Source organism: Protopterus annectens, chromosome 10.part0, assembly GCF_019279795.1.
Source record: "Protopterus annectens isolate FY-2018-M chromosome 10.part0, PAN1.0, whole genome shotgun sequence".
NCBI lineage: Eukaryota > Metazoa > Chordata > Ceratodontiformes > Protopteridae > Protopterus > Protopterus annectens.
In genome coordinates this window covers 534,416,608-534,439,916 of record NC_056744.1, presented here as the reverse complement: position 1 = coordinate 534,439,916, position 23,309 = coordinate 534,416,608, and the positions used below count along the sequence as shown (strand labels likewise).

General features: G+C 33.7%; 1 protein-coding gene across 1 annotated transcript in view; it reads left to right on the top strand.

Annotated features, from left to right (window-relative positions):
- Positions 1–23,309, top strand: part of PBX1 (PBX homeobox 1) — a 1,500,039-nt gene that overhangs the window by 787,832 nt on the left and 688,898 nt on the right. Inside the window, exon 3 of the mRNA XM_044085392.1 lies at positions 21,109–21,353. Coding sequence (XP_043941327.1) covers positions 21,109–21,353 — 245 coding nt within the window. The remainder of the gene's footprint in view (positions 1–21,108; positions 21,354–23,309) is intronic.

The window sequence follows — 23,309 nt, the reverse complement described above, 5'->3', positions numbered from 1 at the left end:
TGGGAATTTTTGCATACTATAAACACCTTACAATACGAGAAGGACATCTATTTTGTGACGATTGATGTTAGAGACCTTTATACAGTAATTCCCCATGATGTAGGTTTGGAATGGATTAGGGAATTTTTGGCCTTTAGGAAGATCCCAAATAATACCATCTACCTCATTGAGACTTTAACTGATATAGTGTTGGCTAACAATTTCTTGACATTTGAAGGAGACTTGTTCTTACAGACATTTGGGGTTGCTATGGGTTCCCCATGTGGGGGTAGCTTTGCCAACATAATTATGGCTCATTGGGAAAAAGAAAAGCTATTCCCAGATCCAAAGTTTATGGAACATGTCACCTGGTATACTAGATACCAGGACGACATGTTCCTACTATGGAGAGGTAGGAAGGAAGAAGTTCCACTCTTCATAACAGACATAACAGAGTTAACTAGCTTCCTTGATTTTACTTATCAAGTTGAAAGCTTTAACATTAACTTTTTGGATATTAGTTTGTACAAAGATGATACAAGCTTTAGTTACAAAAGTAAGATTTACAGGAAACCAACCTATTCAAATACATTTTTGCACTTTGACAGCTGCCACCCTTTCTATCATAAGAAGGCAGTAGTCAAGGGACAAATGGTGAGGGCGGCCAGGATGGTCACAGAAGATTCTGAATTCATAAAAGAATGTCAGAATCTAGAAAGCATGTTTGTAACTAGAGGCTACCCAGTTTCTTTAATCACAAAAATTAGAGAGGAAGTCGTAGGTAAAAGGTATGAGGGGTACTTTAGACCTTTATTAAGTACTCATCACAATGAGACAATTAATCCAGAACAACCAATAGATGAATGTTCTAACATTAAAAAGGAAACTTTTCAAACTAATTTCCTGAGTACTTTTTCTATTGATTATGGGGCTTATTAGAAACCTATTGAATAACAATTAGGGAATTATCCTAGAGGACTTAACATTATCAAATAAACTAGGATTAGCTCCAAAAATTACCTATAGAAAAAATTCTACACTTAAGTCTATGCTTGAAAAAAAGAAGAAAATGGAGGTTATAGGCTTCCAGGGCTTGACTAAGTGTGGGGCATGCTCCCAATGTAAAAACATTCTTTTAAAAAAAGAGATAACAATTAACAACACCGTTTACACTATTAGGGGCAAGTTTAACTGTGAATCTAAGAGTATAATATATGGCGCTTTATGTGACTGCTGTCCTGCCTTTTATATAGGCAAGACAGAAAGGAAATTAAAACAACGCATATATGAACATAATTATGCAATAATAAAAAAAGATTCTAACAACGCCCTTGCAAGACACATAAGCGAACATCTTACTCATGGGTTTAGATTCACAGTTTTACATAGCAGACCATCGCACATAAGGAGTGGTCCATGGCAACTGCTCCTAGAAGTAGATGAATTGATGTGGCAGCTTAGGACTGTTGCCTATGTGTTTCCAGGTTTAAACAAACAAATATCCATTAAATGTATGCTTAAACCTTTAGCTCTAAAAAGATAATAACAACATTTACTTTGATCCAGGCAAAGCTTGCTAAGTTAAACCAACATTTTGGGTATTATTGGCTCTTTGTGGTTACAATTTACTGTTTTAAAAAATGTAAGTTTTAAGTTTCTACCTTTGTTGTTTATTTTTTTAAAAAATGCTATAAACGTATGGTGCTTAATGATTAAATATTAGTAAACACAACGTATTTAACATTATATATATATTTTTTAGTATAGTTTATTTGATTGCTAGTTCTTTAATTGTTAATGAGATTATCACACTTGATTAGAAAATGAGACTATATATGGTGATATGCTTGTATTGGCATCTATCTGAAGAAGGTGAAGCATAGCTTTACCGAAAGCGCTCAGTAAAACATTTTAGTTTTATCTGCTTCTTGTTTTTATTGGTTTCCTTCACTTTATTGGTTACAAAACTTAATAGTGTTATGTCTGACATCCTCTACAAAGTGTGCAGTTCGATAAAGTAATGTGTAGTATGGTGTCTTTACATAAAGGATAAGTAACTGCATTTTGGTGGCATGATTGATTATTAATATTTGTTTTGGTTGAATTCTAGTTGAGGCATTACCTTCTTCTGATACTGATAACAGTAGCTCACTGTCTGAGTGACAGTGTTGTGATTTCACAAATGATGTAGTGGCACAGAGAGGAGATGCTTCCAAGAAAAGTCTTAGACTTCTGTCACATTTCAGCTAAGAAAAAATTTGCAAGTATTGGTTTTATGACTCTGACAGTGAGATAAGAACCAAGTCAGTTTTGAGTGTTAAAAAGAAGTGATTTGATGGTTGGCTTGTTGGAGCAGAAATACTTTTCCTGGTTCTGATGCCAGTGACCTGGACTATCTGGTGGAAAGCCATAGTACCATTTAGTTACATGCGCATACAGAATCATGCACATAATGTGCTAACATCACTACATGTCTGTACCTTAAAACACAGACAATGGTATATTGTCATAAGAAAGTGCCCGAAATTGGTCAGAGTATAAGCCCATGTTCTACTGCCTGAATCACTGGGTGTTTCAATACTGACCAACACTGATTATACTTACCTTTCCAAGGCCATCTTACACTGAAAAGGAGAGTTACATCGTCCTAGAATGTGTATCCAGGTGATGTCATGGGCACTCTCTGAGCATTGATCCTCTTATGGAGGCCACTGAATGCCATCTGAGGCACTGGTAGCTCAAAATGTAGTGCAAATAAGTAGAAAAATAATCGTATCACAGAAATCCAAAAGGAAGGAAGAATAAGAATTAGTATAGAGGTATTTGCAATAAAGAAGCCTTAGTAAGGCATGCCAACCCAGCCCCTAACCCTACACCTTTATGCATATACGTAGGTATGTATGCATGTATGTATGTATGTACATATTTATTTATTTGTTTGTTTGCTTATTCATTTATTTATTAGCATTTTTACAGGGATAATGAAACTAGGAACAAAACACCTTTTCAGCAGAGGCCTAGAGAGCAAAGCTCCACACAAAATGCTCACATTAAATATAAGTGGACAGGCCTTGGATTTTTGAAAAAGAGCCAAACTAGACAGGCTTGTCCCTTAGCATCCATTAAGAACCAAGCTAGAACAGGTAATAAAATGAAGTAAAAAAAGTTATAGTAAGTGGGATATACTCCGAGACAAAACTAGTTACAAAGATACACAAATACCCTACTATAAACAGTGAAAAAAATATTATCAAATATAGGTATGGCTGCTGTTCAACACCTACATGTACTAATATACCATAACTTGATACTTTAATTAAAAAAAAAATCAGGTACTACAATAGGTACAGAAAAAGTTTAAGAGCACTAACTATTTTACAAATGTGAAAGCTGTAGCACACTTTCTGCAGCCACCACAGACGTGCAAAAAAGGACGAAGGAAGGGGGAACACATGGATACACACAAGAAGTGAGAGCTCTGCGCTCAGACTAGCAAACAATAATATCAAGTTATAGTTTCAGTACTCACCCAATGACAATATCAGAGTAGTTGGGTAGCCCATGATTATCGCGCTCTGCCTGTAAAATTGCTGATAATTCTAAGGGCAAATTGAGCAGGATGGTTGCAGCACAGCCCATGTAGAGTAAAGCCTTGTATGGTAGCCGCCCAGCAGTGTGAACACTGGCTTCAGATGATGGTCGCTGTTGATGTGACACCTCAACCCCAAGTTCAGAAATGGAAAAAAAGGAAGAGATGAATGGATGGATGGAGTACAATAAATTTAAAAGCAAATGTGATAGTGTGTTTTGCATCAACATGCTCTTTCTGAACAATATGAAGAATAAAATGTAATGACTGGCATTATTGATAGAGTGTAATCCTCTGTGAATTCATAAAATTTTTTTGCAATGGACAGGGCAAACATGAGGCAAAATCAGGGAGTTGAAAAGTATAAAATCTTCTGTGGCAAATAGCATTGAATACTAAAAAAAAAAAAAAAAAAAAAAAAAAAAAAATGAATCATGGCTCATCCCATTCTTCTACACCTTAAATATTGCATTTACAAAAGCTTACTGAAAGAGACAGGTACCCTACTAACAATTATCAATTAATGGTCAGAGGTCAAAAAGTTTATGTCAGAGAGATGAATAGGTAGTCTTAATTATTAAACCAAAAAAGAAAAGAAATAAGATATGTTAAATATGTACAACTAAGCAGAATTAGTACAGAAACACCTTATTCGCATTGTATGTTACAAACATGGCAAAGGTCTTAAATATTCATTAACAAGATAGAGAGTTTAGTACATGTTAGAATGAGCAGTCACAGATATTTTTTATTTATCCTGTCCATCGTGCATCAAAGGTATTTAACACCATTCTTTGTGAGTCAAATAACACTCAGACAATGGAATCAATCAGAGAAACGCAATCCCATTGAAAGTATAAAACAAAAAAAAAAAAAAAAAAATCTGGGGGGGCGTGGCTAGGATGTAGACTGGTTGGCAGCATCTTTTCTCAGCTCTGCACTCAAAAGATATTTCTGACAGGAATTTTTAAAAACTAGATATGTAGACAAACCTATTTTGTTGAATTACTTCTACTAATATCACTAGAAGTCTACAGTGCAAAAAATTTGGCTTTAAACATTATTTTTCCTGTCAAAAACAAGAAGGAAGGTATCTGGATCTACTGAAAATGAGCTTTTCTAAGCATACCACACAGGACCAGATGATGAAAAAGGAGGTACAGTCTTTATTAAATGCTATACAAGACTTGTCAGTGAGTCTTTATTAAATGCTATACAAGACTTGTCAGTGAAATTTGACAAAATGAATACCAAACTGGACACTTTTGAGAAGAGATCTACAAAACAAATACAGCAACTACAAGAAATAATGACGCAACAGAAGTCTCAAATAGCTGACATAGAGAGATCCTTAAATGATACTGAGGGCAGACTCTCAGAACAAGATCTTCAGCTACATTTTTTATCACAACAAAATGCTTCATTACAAAATAAAATAGAGGATCTACAGGTCCAGACGAAATAACCTTCACATCTATGGGCTACCAGAGAAAGCAGAGGGAGATAACATGGTGACTTTCCTTACTACCTGGTTACCAGAAGTTTTAAAATTGCCTGAAGCTCTTTCTTATGGAATTGAAAGAGCCCACAGATCCTTAAGAGCTGCTTCATCAACCATCAAATCAAAAAATCACCCGAGATCAATAATAGTAAAGTTTTTTTCATCACAGGACAAGGAACTTATTTTAAAAACAGCATGGTCAACTTCTCCAGTTAAATACAAAGACAACATAATCAGATTTCATAATGATTATTCTGCTGGAGTTATAACTGCAAGAAAAGAATGTCTCCCTCTGATAAAGAAATTGAAAAAAAGACAACTTAAAGTCCACTTGCTGTTCCCTGCAAGAATAAAAATATTTTTTACTGAAGGTCCTAAAACTTTTGACACTCTGCAAGCAACAGTTTCTTATCTTTCAGCTAATAAAACCTTGGATAATGTGGAAGAAATGGATTTCTCCCAATTTGGGGTTAAGCGTCACTTAGAAAAAAATGAATGGAGCACTGCTGACAAGAAGAAGAATAAACGATAAAAGACATATAAAAAACACAAACATTATTGTCTTCTATTTGCTCTGTAAGGCAAAAAAGTTCTTTGAAAACATTCATGGTTTACACGTGTCAGTCTTTGAAACAATATAAATACAAGATAAGCAGGACATGTTATAACTAAAGGAAACAACCCTAAAAGAAAGCAAGGTAACATATCTTTCCTATTACAGTGTAAATACTTACAGTCATGATTTTTCTAACTCTAAATGATGTTTAGATAGTTCATTTATAAATTACCTGCATTTTACTGCTAGTATAGAATATGATGTATTTACATTGACATATTAATGTGGTGTGTTTAAATGAGCATGATTCCTTTTTATATTATTTACACTAAGCTGCATGAAATATCTAAACTGATGTATTTAATACACATAATAATATATAAAAACTGATAGTAATAACTGTCAAAAAGTGCCTTGAAAAGTAATTATCTATTCTTTGATGCTAAAAGTGCCTTTTGACTAACAAACAACTGTTTGGCTTGTATATCTGCCCTTAATGTTAAGAAAACTAATAGAAGTTTAATGAGCTGGTGTTCAGTTTAAAAAAAGCCCTAAAAACTTCACTTACTTTGTTTTTGTCTTCCCGCCATGGTCACGAGCTGGGAACTCTCATTTTACCACCCCTGAATGAAGGTTCTTCAGTTAGAATCCATTACAGTGTGTTAAACCTTCTAACAGCACAAAATGAAAGTAAACAGTCATGAGTGGTCAGCACTAAAACAAGACAGTATGGGTGTGGTGTCAGCTCCTAAGCTACTTAAAGTAACCAGCACACTATTTATGAGATGGCAAAGTGCTTTTACAGTTTTAACAAATATTAAAAGTACACTGAAGTACCTAATGAATTTAGAAGGTATCAACACATACATGACGTTTTATTATATTGTAATATTTGTTATTCATTTTGAATTGTACACATAAACAGCACACAAAGCTTAAAAAGAAGTATATCAATCACTTGGAAGAAACTGTATGAATAGTTAACACATACAGACTTTACTATAATCTTTTCTGATAAGATCACCCACGTAAATTACTATAATTTAACTTAATTTTATAAAAATTTAATATATTTTAAGTCCTTGACTGGAACTATATAACATATTTGTATACACACTGCAGCTAGTGTACTCAACCTTAAGGATAGTAAGTCAATTAAGGTTCATGAATGTAGCTATGTGTTATTAGGCATTTTAAGGGTAAAAAGGAGTTGCTGTTTAATTATCAAGATATTATGTAAATATTAAATTGTTCAAGTAGCACAATCATTAAGCAGTAATGAGCAAGAAAAAATCTCAGACTTGCTTATGATATTGTTTTATATATATATATATATATATATATATATATATATATATATATATATAGGAAAGAACTGCTGAATTATGAGTATGCTTTTATTAAAGGCAAGTTATATTAATATTGAACATCCTCACTGAAAATGAATGGTTGTGTAGAGACACAGTAACTCCCATTATATAACCTAGGCTAAAGAGATTGTCTTGTATGTCTAAATTGATCAGCCTTGAACCTTAGATTGCAAATAGACATGCAACATACTTTTACTTATAATACTGAATATATATTATATAACATCACAAACGCTAAAGCCATTGTCAGCTACATCTCATATCAATCAGCATTAAAATATGATTTGAATAGCATAGGCATTTACTAACATATTGCTGTTGGTACCTGATATGCATATAAGTAACAGATCTAATTTCTGTCTATGAAAGTAAATACCAGGCTGTGTGCATTTGTTAATTATGAAACAAGAGCGTGCTATCTATTCTTTTTAATATCCTATAGGTATGTACTTGTTAGAGACACACACATGCTGCAAAGCTGCTAGTTATTGCATATTCATTAGTATATTTCTGACTGCAGTGTTGTAAATGTATGGTGTGGACCACTTGAGTTGAGAATATGTCTCTATATTGGGCATGTTCTCTGTTTGAACATTGTATATTATCTATAATATGATATGGAGTACCCTCACTAAATTCAATGAAGCCACAATAGAAACAAATATTTATTAAAAATGGAGAATAGAAGGATGAAGAGAAAAATGAAGGAAAATGGTTGATGGTCATATAAGGTTATCTTTTCCTGTGTATGTAGAAGAGTTGACAGTAATAAGTACCAAACAATTGTGTTATAGCATATTTAAAGCCTACTTTGCTTCTCATATTTTCCAACCTTACACTTATAATGCTGCAGATAAATCCTGTAATATCATAAGGAGTATGAGTTGCTATTTGACATATGACATATGTGGTACACTAGTGATGAAATATGCCAGTGGCACTAATAAATATATAGGAATTGCTAAGAAATATAGTCTTAAACTATATAATACCAATGCCAAAAACAAATTAGTAGCATTCATACCACTAAAATATGACTTTTTGAATTAAAAGAAAACTATAAGATTACTGATAAATGACAATACAAATGTAACATTATATTCATTGTTACGGATACTTTCTGATTTAATCAACGTGTGGCATGATTAACTGATGCATATAATGCTTAACATTTTTTTTTTTTTTTTTATGTATGTATACATATATGTGTGTATGTATGTATGTGTGTATATATATATATATATATATATATATATATATATATATATAAATATATATATATATGTGTGTGCATGTGTATGTATGTATATGTATATATATGTATATATATATATATATATATATATATATATATATATATATATATAGGTAGACCATTACAATAAATTTGATACCTATGAATGCCACTCATACTATAAGGCAGATAGACAGCAAGCATATTATTTTTAAGATGCATAACCGTTATTGCTACACAAAAGATATATTAAAATAAAAGATTTGCCTTTACAATTTAAACAAAACCAAATAGTTAAGTATTAAATCTATGTATAGTTGTGTTGCCTTAGTGTTTTATAAAATATTAAAATAGATAAAGACTGTATTTAAGTAATCTGTAAAGACAGATACATGTATACTTAAAAGATATATAAGATACTTTTCATTATAAAACTACCATATGGTGGGGCCGGGGGAGGATGCTGAAATGCAGACTTAGAGAGATCGCTTGAATGATTAGATCATTCAAGGATGAGATGTTTTTCTCATGGAGGGGTTTGGTGGTTGTTTATCTTATATTGTTCTCAGTTATGATCTTGTAATTTACTTTTATTGGGTGTCTATAATCTATTGTAATACTGTTGGAAGAAGAAAGAACAAGTCATTCTCTTCATGTACACACATCTACACATTGTTACGAGTATATGAATATGGATAAAAGCAAAGCTAATATAAATCCAATTGCAAAATGTATATCTCTTAATGTAAATGGTTTAAATAATAGCTGCAAAAGGGGAAGTCTTTATAGATATTTAAAGCTATGTGAAGTGCAACTAGTATTTTTACAGGAAACACACCTTACACAGGAAGACATAAATAAAATAAACAATAAAAATTATACAATACTAGTAAGTTCCACCTATAATCAGAAGCTAAGGGGAGTAACAATTTTGTGGAAAAACACTACTTTAATGCCTAAAATCATAAACATGTTCCATGACAACTCAGGAATGTTTTGTCTAGTGACAATATTTATCAATGAAATGATATATACATTAGTGAATATTTATTGGATACCAGGACTAGGTGTTAGAGTGGCCAAACAACACTTAGAAGACATTGTACAATATACCAAAGGCAATTTAATCATAGCTGGAGATTTCAATTGCATTATAAAAGAAACTGACACAAATACTAAAACTACACGTAAGAGATCACCTTTAACAAAGCTGTTATCTGAGTTTGTTGAAACTTTTAATATAGTTGACATAAATGAGTATGCTATCCCAGATTCACTATTCTTTACACATTTTCCCATAGACATAATACATACTCTAGAATAGATAGAGTGTACATAACAAAGGATTTAACCTCTAAATTAAATAAAGTCAAGACAATTTCCTGTCCATTTTTGGACCATAACACCATAACGTTTGAGATAGACTTATGTTTCAAGAGAAGGATATCAGTAACAAGAATACCATCTTACATAACAAATCTCAAAGATTTTAAGGAATTTTATATTAAAGAGACACAAACATTCCTAGATATCAATCTTACAAAAGATGTATCTGAAATATATATATATGGGATGCATTGAAAGCATACCTATATGGAAGAGCGGTGGGATGGTATAAAAATAAACAAAAACAGTGGAATAAGGAATTAATGGAATTACAGTCAAAAGTAGATAATTTAAAGCTTGATATTCAAAATGGAAACACCAACTTAATAAAAGAACTAGAAGATACTGATAAAAATACTCAGAGACGCTACACCACAAAACAATGATCAACTTAGAAAAAATTAAACTATGTTACTATTCAATGAACCCTAAAAACCAACGAAGAATAGCAAATAGGACTAAAAAGATTATTAAAACAAATCAAATCAAGGAAATACATAATATAGAAACCAAAAAGAAAGTATCTGATTTAGAAGGAATACTAGAAGCTTTTAGGCTATTTTTTCATAAACTTAATAATCAAAATGAGAAAATAGAAATACATTCAGTATTGAAAGCTTTTCTCAAAAACAATGTTAAAGTTAGGTTATTAGAGGAGCAGGTACAACTAAAAGATAAACAAATAATAATGACAGAACTTAAAGCTGAAGTAAATAAGCTAAAATTAAACAAAGCTCCAGGTATAGATAATATCGCCCCAGAAATGTTTAAATTACTATCAAATGAGGCTTTGCTGTTGTTATTGAATGTCTTTACATCAGTTAAAAATGGTAAAGACATTCCTCCTTCTTGGAAGTACACATTAATATCACCATTTCTGAAACAAAATAAAGATCCCAGTGAATGTTCATCATACAGACCCATTTCACTTCTTAATATAGATTATAAAATTTTTATGGCAATACATGCTGCTCGAATAAAACAATTACTACCACTTTTGATAGAGGAGGATCAAACAGGTTTTATAAAAGATAGGAACACTTATGACAACATTAAAAGAATTCTTTCCTTAATTGATTATATAAATGTCACAAAAAACAAAATGAATGCTATTAGCTTAGACATAAATAGCGCATTTGATTCAGTGAACTGGGATTATCTGTAGCTAGTTTTAGAAGAATATGGCTTCTCAAACAACTTCACTTTGTTAATAAAATCATTATATGAAAAATCATTGGCTTATATAAAACTGGGATCTTGTCTGTCTAAATCTATTAAAATAACTAAGGGCACAAAACAAGGCTGCCCTCTTTCTCCGTTATTGTTTGCGCTAGTAATTGAACCCTTAGCAAATAATATACGTATGGATAAAAATATTGAAGGAATACAACTAGACAACAGCCTAGAGCTTAAAATTTAACTTTTTGCTGATGATATTTTAATTACCTTAAAAAATAATAATAGCAGTTTAAAAGCATTATGGGACTCAATTCAAAGCTTTCAAAACTTTTTAAGTCTTAAATTTAATGAGAACAAAACAAATGTATTGCTTATAAATACTAATAAAAAAGATCTAAATAAAAAATACCATAAATATATCTCTACCGATAATATAATTAAATACTTGGGAATTATAATAACTAACAACCTAGATACTACAATTGAAACAAATTATAAAGAGACCTTAAATAATATTAAAAATCTAATACAAAGATGGAATAAATTCTTCTTTTCAATGGAAGAAAGGCTTTATATAATTAAAATGATCTTATTTCCAAAAATTCTTTATGTCATACAAGCTTGTTCTTTGCCACCAGCTAAATCGCACCTAAAACAATTAAATGATTTAATGGTAAGATTCCTATGGTATCCAAAAACCAAGGATAGCTATGAAGTATCATCTAGATGATTGGGATATAGGTGGCATAGGTTTACCAGACATAGAAATATATTTGCATTCATCCATTATTAAAACAATATCATTATGGCTAAATACAAAATATACATCAAAATGGAAGCTAGTTCATGAGAGAATCTGGTTAAAATCAGGATTTGTAGTAGCAAATAAGTATACAGATTTCATACCAAACAATTTTCTATGGCTGATGAAGGAATATATGATGATACATAAGAATAAAAATATAAGTTCCAAATACATTACTTATACATTAAAAATTTTCCAAAATCTTATTAATAGCAATCCTGATATTAAAGCATGGTCATTTCTTTTATTTCCAGTAGCGTACACACAAGGTAATATAATAACATTTAATATGGAAGTAGTCAACATGCTTAAAGAAAAGGGATTAATATATTGGCATCAATTGCTAAACTTGGAAAACCTCTGACAATAGACCAGATTAAACAGAAATTAAATATGGAAGATAGTTCGTGGTTACATGTACAAGAATTAAGACAGTATATATTAAGCAAACAAGAAACAATGCAACCATCAATAAGACAAAATGTTCCTAACCTTATAGAACATATAATATTACTAACGAATCAACCCATTACTGGAAAGGGATACTTATCTATTTATAAAACAAACACAAAAATAAAAATGCATAATAATGACAAAATATGGAATTATTATAGATCAGTTAATGGACATGTGCCAAATGACAGAGATAAAAAACTAATTCTTCTCTCTCCAAAGCAGACATCACTTTCATTACATTGGAGACTTTTTACATGGCAATTCATACACAGATGTTATGTAACCCCTCATAAAATGGGACTTATGTTTAAGAAAAATATTGGCTGCTGGAGATGTGATTTATCAATAAAAGCAGACTGGCAACATATGTTCTATGAATGCCATTTGATTAAACCATATTGGGATAAAATAAATTATTTTCTGCAAATGGTATTCAATGATAAATTCCAGATTTCCAAATCTAATATTTTGTTTAATGCACCTGTACCCGACTATGTGCCAAGAACAAAATATGTAATCGTATGGACTCTCCTAGCTATTGCAAGGAAGAACATTACATCAAACTGGAAAACCAAAGCTTCTCCAACTTTTAAGCAATTCATGAATATGGTGTCAGCAGTATCGCAATTGGAAATGAACACTATTAAAGGAAGAACTGAAAGAACTACATCATTATACGTAGCATGGCAAAAAGTAACTGAAATACTGGAGAATAATGACTGCAGCAGATTATAATCAGGAAACAATTGTATAGAAAGTCAATTATATGTCAATAATAGACACCCTTGTAAATACTTTATTTTGGTTTTAATGTTTGATATCTGTTTAGAGGTTTTAGCCTACCTTTTTAAATAATTTGTAAATACTTCATTGTCATAAATAACCTGCATTCATGTTTTCTTGTTTTTGGAAATGAATAAAAATATTTAAAAAAAAAAGAAAGTATAATAAAAAAATGAAACTTCTAAGTCTATTCACAAGACACAGACAAGCTTAAACCCCAGAAAACATCCTCTGCACTGAAATAAGGGTCTTGTAAATTAAAAACTAAAACAAAAAGTTTGAAAAGAGAATCTCGACATAAACAGAGAACTGTAAAATGGCATGGTCAGTAAAATAGATCTATTTGCATGTACGTTGTTGTGTATTTCAGCTTTTCCCGGTTAGGGGTCGCCAAAGCGGAACTCCTGTCTACTAATGATTGGCAGTAGATTTTACGTCCCGAGTTGCCAGCTCTGATATACAACCTTCAATGAAGGTACGCCCATTCACGCATGTCTCCACACAGAAGATGTTTTAGCTGAGAATCGAACAGGACAACGTCTTACTGTAAGGCGACAACGCTACCGTGAAATGAATTCTGCTATTTAGCTTAATTTAACTATAAAAGTAACGTGTACTGGTAAAATAGTACCACAAACGTCCGGACTACACAAAGGCATTGGGTTCATGAAAACCCCCTCAATCTGTTTAAAGCCTTTTACAATATGTAGTTTACACAGTTACTTCATCATACCAAAATAAATAGGAAATAGCAAATGAAACAAAAATGTATGAATAAATAGAATATCTAGGAGGTCTCGTTTGTGAGATAGGTAAAATATTTTGTAGTGCAAGATTAGTGACTTGATTTTTTCATGAGTGGCAAAAGTCATTGCTGGAGTTTACAATATATTTTTCATGTATTGTGCACTAGACTCCCACTAAAATTATAAATGTGATGCATGTTTTGTTATGCTCATTTTTACCTCTCTCAAAGCACACAGAACTGCAAATAATCTGTTATACTGTCACTATAAATCTGTTGCAGAGGAGAAAGCACCAATGATATACACACAGACACACACACACACACACACACACACACACACACACACACATATATATATATATATATATATATATATATATATATATATATATATATATATAAATCAAAAACTCATTTGATTGACAGTCATTACACTGAAAAGTCTAAAATGATACAGAAAATGATGTATTTTTGCAGGATGGGAATTACAATGCAAATTGGTGTTGATCAGTATTTTTATCACGATATTTCCCTCCGTTATGTTGTTCCACCATGTCTAGGCAACTGGTCACTGGGAGATGCTGAGGGTATATTTTGAAGGTATATTTAGTGTGCATGAAGGGTGGCCATGGTGGTGCAACTATTAGTGTTGCTGCCTCACAGCAAGAGGTTCTCCGGTTTGATCCTCAGCTGGGGTGCCTACTGTGTGGAGTCCGCATGTCTTCCCTGTGGTCATGTGGGTTTCCTCTGGGTGCTCATGTTTCCTTCCACACCCCAAAGACATGCTGTAGGGGGATTGGACACTCTAAATTGGCCCTAGGTGTAAGTGTGTGCATGTGTCTGCCTTCTGTGGAAGGTTGGGCGCCGGGCTGGCAACTTGACACTGTAAAACTCCACTGCCAATCATGTGTGGACAGGTGATCTGCTGTGGTGACCTCCAACTGGGAAAAGCCAAAAGAAGAATTTAGTGTGCATGAAATTGTCAATAAAATGAGTTTTACATTAAATGGAACACTGTTTTTCCTTGTCGATTAAGTGAAATGACAACATAGTTAAATATAATTACATATATGTATATATATGTATATATATATATATATATATATATATATATATATATATATATATAGACATCCACGGTGGTGCAGCGGTAGCGTTGTTGCCTCACAGCAAGAGGTTCTCCCGTTCGATTCTCGGCTGGAGTGTGGGGAGTGCCTTCTGTGTGGAGTCTGCATGTCCTCACCGTGGTTGGGTGGGCATTCGAAAGACATGCATAAATGGGCATGTCTTCGTTGAAGGTTGAACGTCGAGCTGGCACCTTGGCATTTGTCAAAATCTACTGCCAATCATTAGTGGACTGGAGTTCCACTGTGGCGACCCCTAACAGGGAAAAGCCGAAAGACAACAACTATATATATATATATATATATATATATATATTTGAATGTGTGTGTGTGTGTGTGTGTGTGTGTGTGTGTGCGTTTATATGTATATATATATATATATATATATATATATATATATATATATGTATACATATAAATATGTATATAAATATATATACACACACACACACACACACACATAAATGTAAATGTACATGGTGACACAGTGGCAGAGTGAATTGTGTTGCCACTTCAGAGAAAGAGGTTCTGTGGTTTGATTCTTGACTGGGAGCCTTCTTTGCGGAGTGTGCATGTTCTCCCTGTATTGCCTGTGTTTCCTTCCAGCTCTCAAAGTCATGTGGTGGGCGGTTTTCATAGATTCACAGATTGTTACTAGGCTAATGACCCAGGGAGCCTTTCTAAGACTAGCCAAGTTTTCCCAAAAGAATAATGATGTCCTGTATTCAAATAACACATTGATGGTCAGGCATTTATAAGCTACCTCTGTTAATCAGAGACATGGGTGCCAGGCCTGGTGTAAATTTCGTATTCTCCCCAAGTCAGTTTCACATGGATAGGAAGCCCCATAGGAGGGGTAGTGTCTGGGACACATTTCCGTCTCTCCAGCATGGTCAGTTTAAGTCACAGACAAAATTCAGGTCCGTAGTCCTTCTATTTCTGGTACTCTTTGATGTATGAATATGTAGGAGTTGCATAAGTGTGGGTTTGCAGATGCCTTCTAAACCAGCCATAGATTACCCCTTAGCAATGTATAGGAGACTGAGTAGTGGGAAAGGGCTTTAAGGTGCTCTACATAAGGTAGGTTTGTTACGTCTTGTATTCTTTTGAAAAAGAACCTCGGGGGTCACTCTAGTTGCTGCATATGCCTACTCAGATACATATGTGTTCTTCTTCTAATTGCCTTTAATTGTGTGTGTGTACTGCAGTGCAAATGAGTAAGAATGCTTACTCTTCAACTGACTGGTACCACGTCCGTATTGGGATTAAATGTGTTGCACTGACTAGCTGACAGGATAGGCTCTGGTATCCCTGTGATCCATGCAAAGAATAAAGCATGTTATCAGAAAACAGATAAAAGTGTGGCTGTTATGCACTTTGAAAGGCTGCGTAACCTCAGTCATCTGGCTTCAGTAGCATCTCAGGCTTTAGAATGAGATAGAAACATTTTATTTCAACCTAGAAATGACAAATATAATCTTGGTATACAGAGGCAGAAATAAAATTAGATCATCTAGCTGAAGACAACGAAGATGTATGTTACAAAAAGGGCAAACCCCTAGGAGTTTAAAACAAAAACTGAAATAAATGCACTCCATAAGCTAACAGTGGCACAGAGTGATTTGTGGAAGTGTAAGGCCATGGATCACTAGCATGTTATGTTTTTATAATAAAATAAAAATGAACTTCATAAGGGTATCGGTGCTGCATGATATAATCTGTGTATCTTTTTTCTCTCTTCAGACACATTATTTTGAGAATTTCACCAGTTCAGAAGATGGTAGTCATGGGGGGTGTTCATCACTGGCAGTGCAAAGAACTTGTGGAGTATATTGATGCAAACTCTGTAATCAGAAAGCGCAGTTTACAAAAACAGAATTCTGCAATTATTTGTCTTCTAAGATGAACAAAGTGCCCTTTGTATAACAAGCCATTCTTCTAATAGGCAATGATTAAGGTTTGCTGGAGGGGCCTGTCAGAATACCTTACAGGATATATCTGTGCTGCAGTGTCCCGGGCAAGGTTTTATAAACTGTAAAACTAGTAATCTAAACAAACAAGCAAAGAAAAAAAGAAAGAAACAAACAGGCGAAAAACATAATGATTGTTAACATAAAACTTTTTTTTACAATCCACTGATTTAGTTGACATTTTACACCCTTGTCACCCATTTGGCCATTGTTCTGTACATCTAGAATTATTAAATGCTGCATAAACAGAGGCTGTGTTTATTTGAAGTCCATTCTTTATATGTTTCTTTGGCAATCAGTTGTAACAACTCTAATAAAACTGAATTCTGTAGCACTAGGATGTATCAGAAGTCCTTTATCATAGAAATCTCTGTAATTGTCATTTTCCCAGTGTAAGCTACTACCATGCATTAAATATATTATTTACCCCGAGGTACAGTGAGTTATTTAATGGAAGGATGTGGAACACAGCCAGCCCTTGGAGTATATGAGACTGTTAGACACTAGTTTGTAATATTGCAGTCCATTATGAAATTTTGATTATGTTCAGTTTTCTAACAGGATTTTCATAACGCATAGGTATCAGAAATCTTACTTATCTATTTTCATTTTTTTATGTCCTCACAGCAGTTAAGTGAACTGAAATGTGGGTAGGTAAACTGGAAGAGTAATGTAAAATAAGAATTTAAGTAAGAATAAGGGTGAAGCAATGACAGACAGAGTTAGTTAAGAAGTATACTTTAAGGAGAGGGTGGTGAGAGTCATAGTTCTTAAATCCAAAATGAGAATGACATACTGCTCCATAGTACAAGACCTGTTATGGAGAAGCTTTAGCCAAAGAATTCATTTTATGATTTGGAACATATATGCTTGTTGTCAGACGCGTACCTGGTTCACTCAGTTCCCAGGGTTGGTACTATGAAGCAGTGGCCAATCCCCAGCAGCTCTTCAACTGAAGAGCAAATAAAAACCTCCCCATCTCTCCTGCCCTATTTAGTGAGTCCCGTTTCTGTGCTCTAAACCCAACCAATCAAGGACAATCAGGGACACTTTTAAAATATTAGTACTATTAACTTGAGACATTGACAGAACAAGAGAATGTCTATTAATATAGATTTAAAGAAGTCTTTAATTATTTTCATTATTTATTAAGAATGATCTACTATCTACTACCTTTCTCTAAAAGTCACCAGTTTTTGGAGGGATTAAGAGGGACAGAGCTAAAATATGAGTCAAAATCAGAAACAGTTGAGAGGTATGCCCCCAATTCTCTTTCAACATATTTTATTTAAAAAAAAAAAAAATATATATATATATATATATATATATATATATATATATATATGTGTGTGTATATATCTATCTATATATATATATATATATATATATATATATATATTTTTTTTTTTCCTTTGAAACTGTAGCAAACTGTTTTCTACAAATGTAGCAAATAGTTGCTACAGTTTATAGCCACCCTCCCCCACCTGCATGGAGTGCTACAGTACTCATGTTTTAATTGAAACAAATAAAAAAAATCTTCTTTTTTTTAACTGTAACAAGTATTTGCTACAGGGGTCTATGTCAGATGATCGAGTTTCAGAAACTCAAAATGTATGTGGCTGAGACCATATGATCGAGTTTCAGAAAACTCAAGCAATAAAAAAAAACACCCTCAAAAATCTACCTTTTTTACATTTTTGCAAGGGGGCAAGCAAACCTGCACCCCCCATATGGGGGGGGGTGCACCCTCCATATCCCCTGCAAATTAAATATAGCAATTCTGAAATTCAACTACAGTGAAGAAAAAGGGAAAATTTCCTTACCACACTGAAACGCAATCTCCGTTCAAAAGCTTCAAGATTTTTGAAAACTCGTTCATATAGTTCCAACCATATGCATTTCGAGCTTCTGAAAACTAGATCAACTGAAAGGGACCGATTGCTACACTTTATAGTCTGCCTGCAAAGAATGTTATGGTGCTCATGTTTTAGTGTTTTTTTTTTTTTAAATCTTCTTTTTTGAATCGTAGCAAACTTCTTGCTACAAATGTAGCAAACAGTCGCTACAGTTTATACCCTCCTTGCATGGAGTGCTACAGTGCTCAGATGTTGCTACAAAAAAAAAAAAAAAAACATTTACCTTTAAACCACAGCAAACTACTTGCTACAATATAGCAAGAGATTGCTACAGTTTAGATCACAAACAAAGCACTACAGAGCTCAGGTTTGACTGCAAATACAATAAGATCAGCTGATTGCACCCTCAACACTTAGTGTGGGGAGTTGCCCTTTGCACCCCACCCTAGCTATGCTGCTGTGCTTTGTAAGAGTTTACTGTACCAAAAGTGTCCTGAGTGGGTTAATAGTTAAAGAAAATAGGTTTAAAATGAAGATTCTTAAGGTATATTTTGTTCTACATATTATGGGCTATCATCCTAAGCAGTTCAACTTTGTATAGTGGTGCTATTTCTGAAAAGAGGTTAAAAGACATTTAGAAAGGGAGCTTCAGTTCCAGGCCACTAAATGTAAAAGACATAAGAAGCCAGGATGACTAATGCTGCATTTATTTATTGTGGTTATTAGCCATGAAAATAGAAGGGTTCTAGGTTTCATTTCAGACCCAAACTGGCCAAAAATTTTCAATGAAGTATATAAATGTGAACATATCACGTAGTTCAACATATGCAAACTAGTTCCTCTGGTGTTACTATTTAAAATAACAAGTGAAAAGGCGCTTAAAAAGTAAAAAGCAAATCCCTGGATATATTCAACAAATCAGTGGATTTATTCAAAAAACATATGCAGTATATATATATATATATATATATATATATATATATATATATATATATATATATATATATATATATATATATATATATATATATATATATACATATATATATATATATATATATATATATATATATCCTAATAGAGCAAAATTAGAATTGGTTTAATCAGGGATATTTTTCTGAAACATTTAAATATCATAGTTTCAGGCACTGTGTTTAAAATAAAAACACTTCCCTTTATTAACTGGTGAGATGATGAGGAAAGAAAGAAAAATACCTGAGTTTTACAAAGTGTTTTTGTCTTTTCTCTGATGTCATATGACATGATGGCTGATTCTGTAATTTAATAGGAGGGTTTAGGGAGTGCAGTCCTCACAAATGGTTAACAGATGGACTTTGGCCCATGTATAAAACATTTTTTTACATGTTATTATCATCTTGCAGTCCTGCATCCACAGCTGTGCACATGGGACAAAAGTCAAAGCAACTACATACTAGACCTTTTTAACCTGTATCTTTAAAGCACTTGCAGTGAGTCTAAGTACTGAGGTGTGAGAGAGATGAGATTGATCCTGAATGGAAAGAGATCGGTAGTTTACTGATAACAGGTACCAAAACATTTCAGACAGAACATCAGAAATGACAAAGAGTAAAAAGTAAAGTTAAGCTGATGTAGAAGAACAGCACTATCAGATTTTGGCATAGATCTATAGCTGTATCTATAGATATATATATATATATATATATATATATATATATATATATATATATAGATATATAGATATATATATATATATATATAGATATATATCTATGTTGGTTGTCCCATCCCATTGGTTGAATGTGTGTTTGGTCAACAGCTGTTTAGTCAACCATTTATGATCGACTTAATAGCTGGTCGACTGGTGTCCGAGATCGAACAGTTTCTGGGGTGGAATATGCCCCTTCCTTGTGATTGTGCAATCTTGGAGTTAGTATATATAATTATCAGGAGGTGTGGGGTGTAGAGGGGGATTACCATCTGCAGAAGATGGGGTTTGTTTGTGTTTTTATTTTTGCATGCACCAAGGCTGTTTCACAGCTTATGCACTTGTTTGTCAATATGTGCGATTTTGACAAATAGACATTGAAGTGCAGCATGTCGACAATACGTATATAGTAGGTATACAAATACACCAATATGTAATATATATGTATGTATATATATATATCTGTATGCAAATATAAAATACAATTCACCAATGTGGATCTTTTCCTTTCGTTTTTTTCTGTCTGTATTATAACAAAAGAGATGAATATGTAGCACAAAATGCACCGAGTCCTTTTTGCTATCTACTGGTATTTTACTGATTCTAATTCACAGGGACAATTGTAACAGCAAAAGAGTCTCTGCAGCTCTTTCTTTCCATGGAAACAGTATTGTTTGGTGTTCAATCCTTTCCTAACAACCTACATAATGCTTTAGCCTGGAACTTACCCCCTTTGTTGTGTAAGTTTTTTTGCAGAGATACACAGATGGTAACTACTGCTAATATTTTTTCTTTAAACGTATGTCTGTCTTACTTCATGTGTGATCTTATATGAATATATTGCAGTTCCAGTCTTAATGGTTTCTTTTTTTCTTCTTTTGACAGTTTTGAGCATCCGAGGGGCACAGGAGGAAGAACCCACAGATCCTCAACTTATGCGGCTGGATAACATGCTTCTAGCAGAGGGAGTAGCTGGCCCAGAAAAAGGCGGAGGGTCAGCGGCTGCAGCTGCTGCAGCCGCTGCATCTGGAGGTGCTGGTTCAGACAATTCTGTTGAACATTCAGACTACAGAGCAAAGCTGTCTCAGATTCGACAGATCTACCACACAGAGCTGGAGAAATATGAGCAGGTAAGTGCTTATGTGCAGAGCATAATCCTTCAGTATAATAATTGCATTCTAAAAATATTGAAATGTTAGAGACCATTTCAAAACTGTGGAAAATACTGAATACTCTGCTGCTAAAGGTTTATGCTTTTAAACGCTATACTTCCCGGAATTCTGCATCTGTCAAGTCTTAGTTTTTCAGAACAGAAGTCATGAAGTGGTACTGATAGCATCCTGCAAAGGCCCTAACATGTATCTGGGGATACACAAAGAATTCTGAGAATTCATAGGTGTTCATTGGTGTTCATAGGTTTGTGTACTAGGCTATGGCCCTGGAGTCTTTACAAGCCTAGCCCATAGGATAACCTGGGCATCGTGCCACCAATCTAAGTTCCTAGTGCCTCTGTCGAGTAGAGCCACTGGAGTGATCCCCAGAGTGTGGCTACTAAAAAGGAAGGATGCAGACACTTTGGGAGCAGTATTCACTCATCCAAACAATAGCATGGAAGAAGCCTGCACAGCACAAGAGCAGTTGCGACTAGACTGGAGAAGGCTTAAAGGGTAGCAAAACTGCAAACAGGCAGGCATATGCCCACCTACATACACAGCTATAAATTTAACATGTCTATGCACTGGCAGTATGTGTGTGTATGTGCCTATACACACCTGTATAAATTTTATACAAATATACGCACAAAATTGGGGCTTGGAAGTACAGTCCAACTTAAGATTACTTTTTGCATAATGAGCACTGCTAAATGCTAACTTACAATTTTATTTTATTTATTTTATTTTACATTTGTTAACCGGGCTAGTCTGGCTGGATACATGTCCATTTTCAGCAGAGGCCTGAGGAGAAAAGCTCCACTATCAGACTAAGACACTACAGATTAGGAAGTAACTAAATAAAAACAAACAAACAAATGACATAATGTACTCAGGTGAAAAACAATTACATATATGGTTTTCATGGACTAGTCTAAATAAATGACAAACAAAGTTCAGACAAGGGGATGAGGAGAATAAGCTCAAGTCTTAGATACTACAAATAAAGTTAAAAAATATCAGTAGTAACTGGTCGTGACAACAAAAACAGGTATTGCTAAACTTAAATATTATACAATGTTAAGTATGCAGGTTGCTAGAGAAACAAGTATTATATAGTGTTAAGTATGCAGGTTGCTCGAGAAACAGGGTAGTAAAAGTAGTTATTGTTAAGGAAAAGGGAGAAAATAAAGTAAACTGAAAGAGGAAAAAGTACAGTAATTATTAGGTACAAGTATTACGGACTAAGTAGGTCAAGGGAATAGCCAGTTGTAGAAGGAGAGGAGGAGGTAAAGATATTGATGAAATGTAAATGTAGCAGTATAATAGGAGCTCAGCTAAAATGAGCAAGAGACAGAAAAAAAAAAAAAAACAGAAAGTCAGAGGGGGATGCAAACAGAAATTTGAAAAAGAGTGATGGTACGGAAAGGGGGCTGTGGAAGTCAGTGAAGGTTAGTACAGGGGAGCAAAAGTACTCAGGAGCAGAGTAGAGTGAGTAATAAGGTACTTGAGTTCAGTCGGGATTGGAGCACGGACATAGCCAATGAATTAATAGGTGAGTTTTCATTTGTTTTTTGAAAAGGTGACATGAGGCTAGGGAGGTCAGCTCTGCTGGGAGTTTATTCCAGTAAGAACCGATAGTGTTTGCAAATAGGGAATCCCCAGATTTATTATGAGATTTTATTGTGGTAACTAGGAGCTTGTTGGCTGATCTGAGTGTAGTGAGATTTTTATAAGGAGTGATGATTTTGTTTAGTATGGGTGTGTTGGAGGGGTGATGTAGAATTTTAAAAGTGATGATCAGTTGTTGTAGGAGTATTAGGTTTGGGAGTTCAAGCCAGTTTAGTTTCTTTAAGTTATGACAGTGATGAGTTTGGAATGGAGAGCCAGTGGCAAATCTGGCTATACTGTGGTAGGCATTATTTAGTTTTTTCA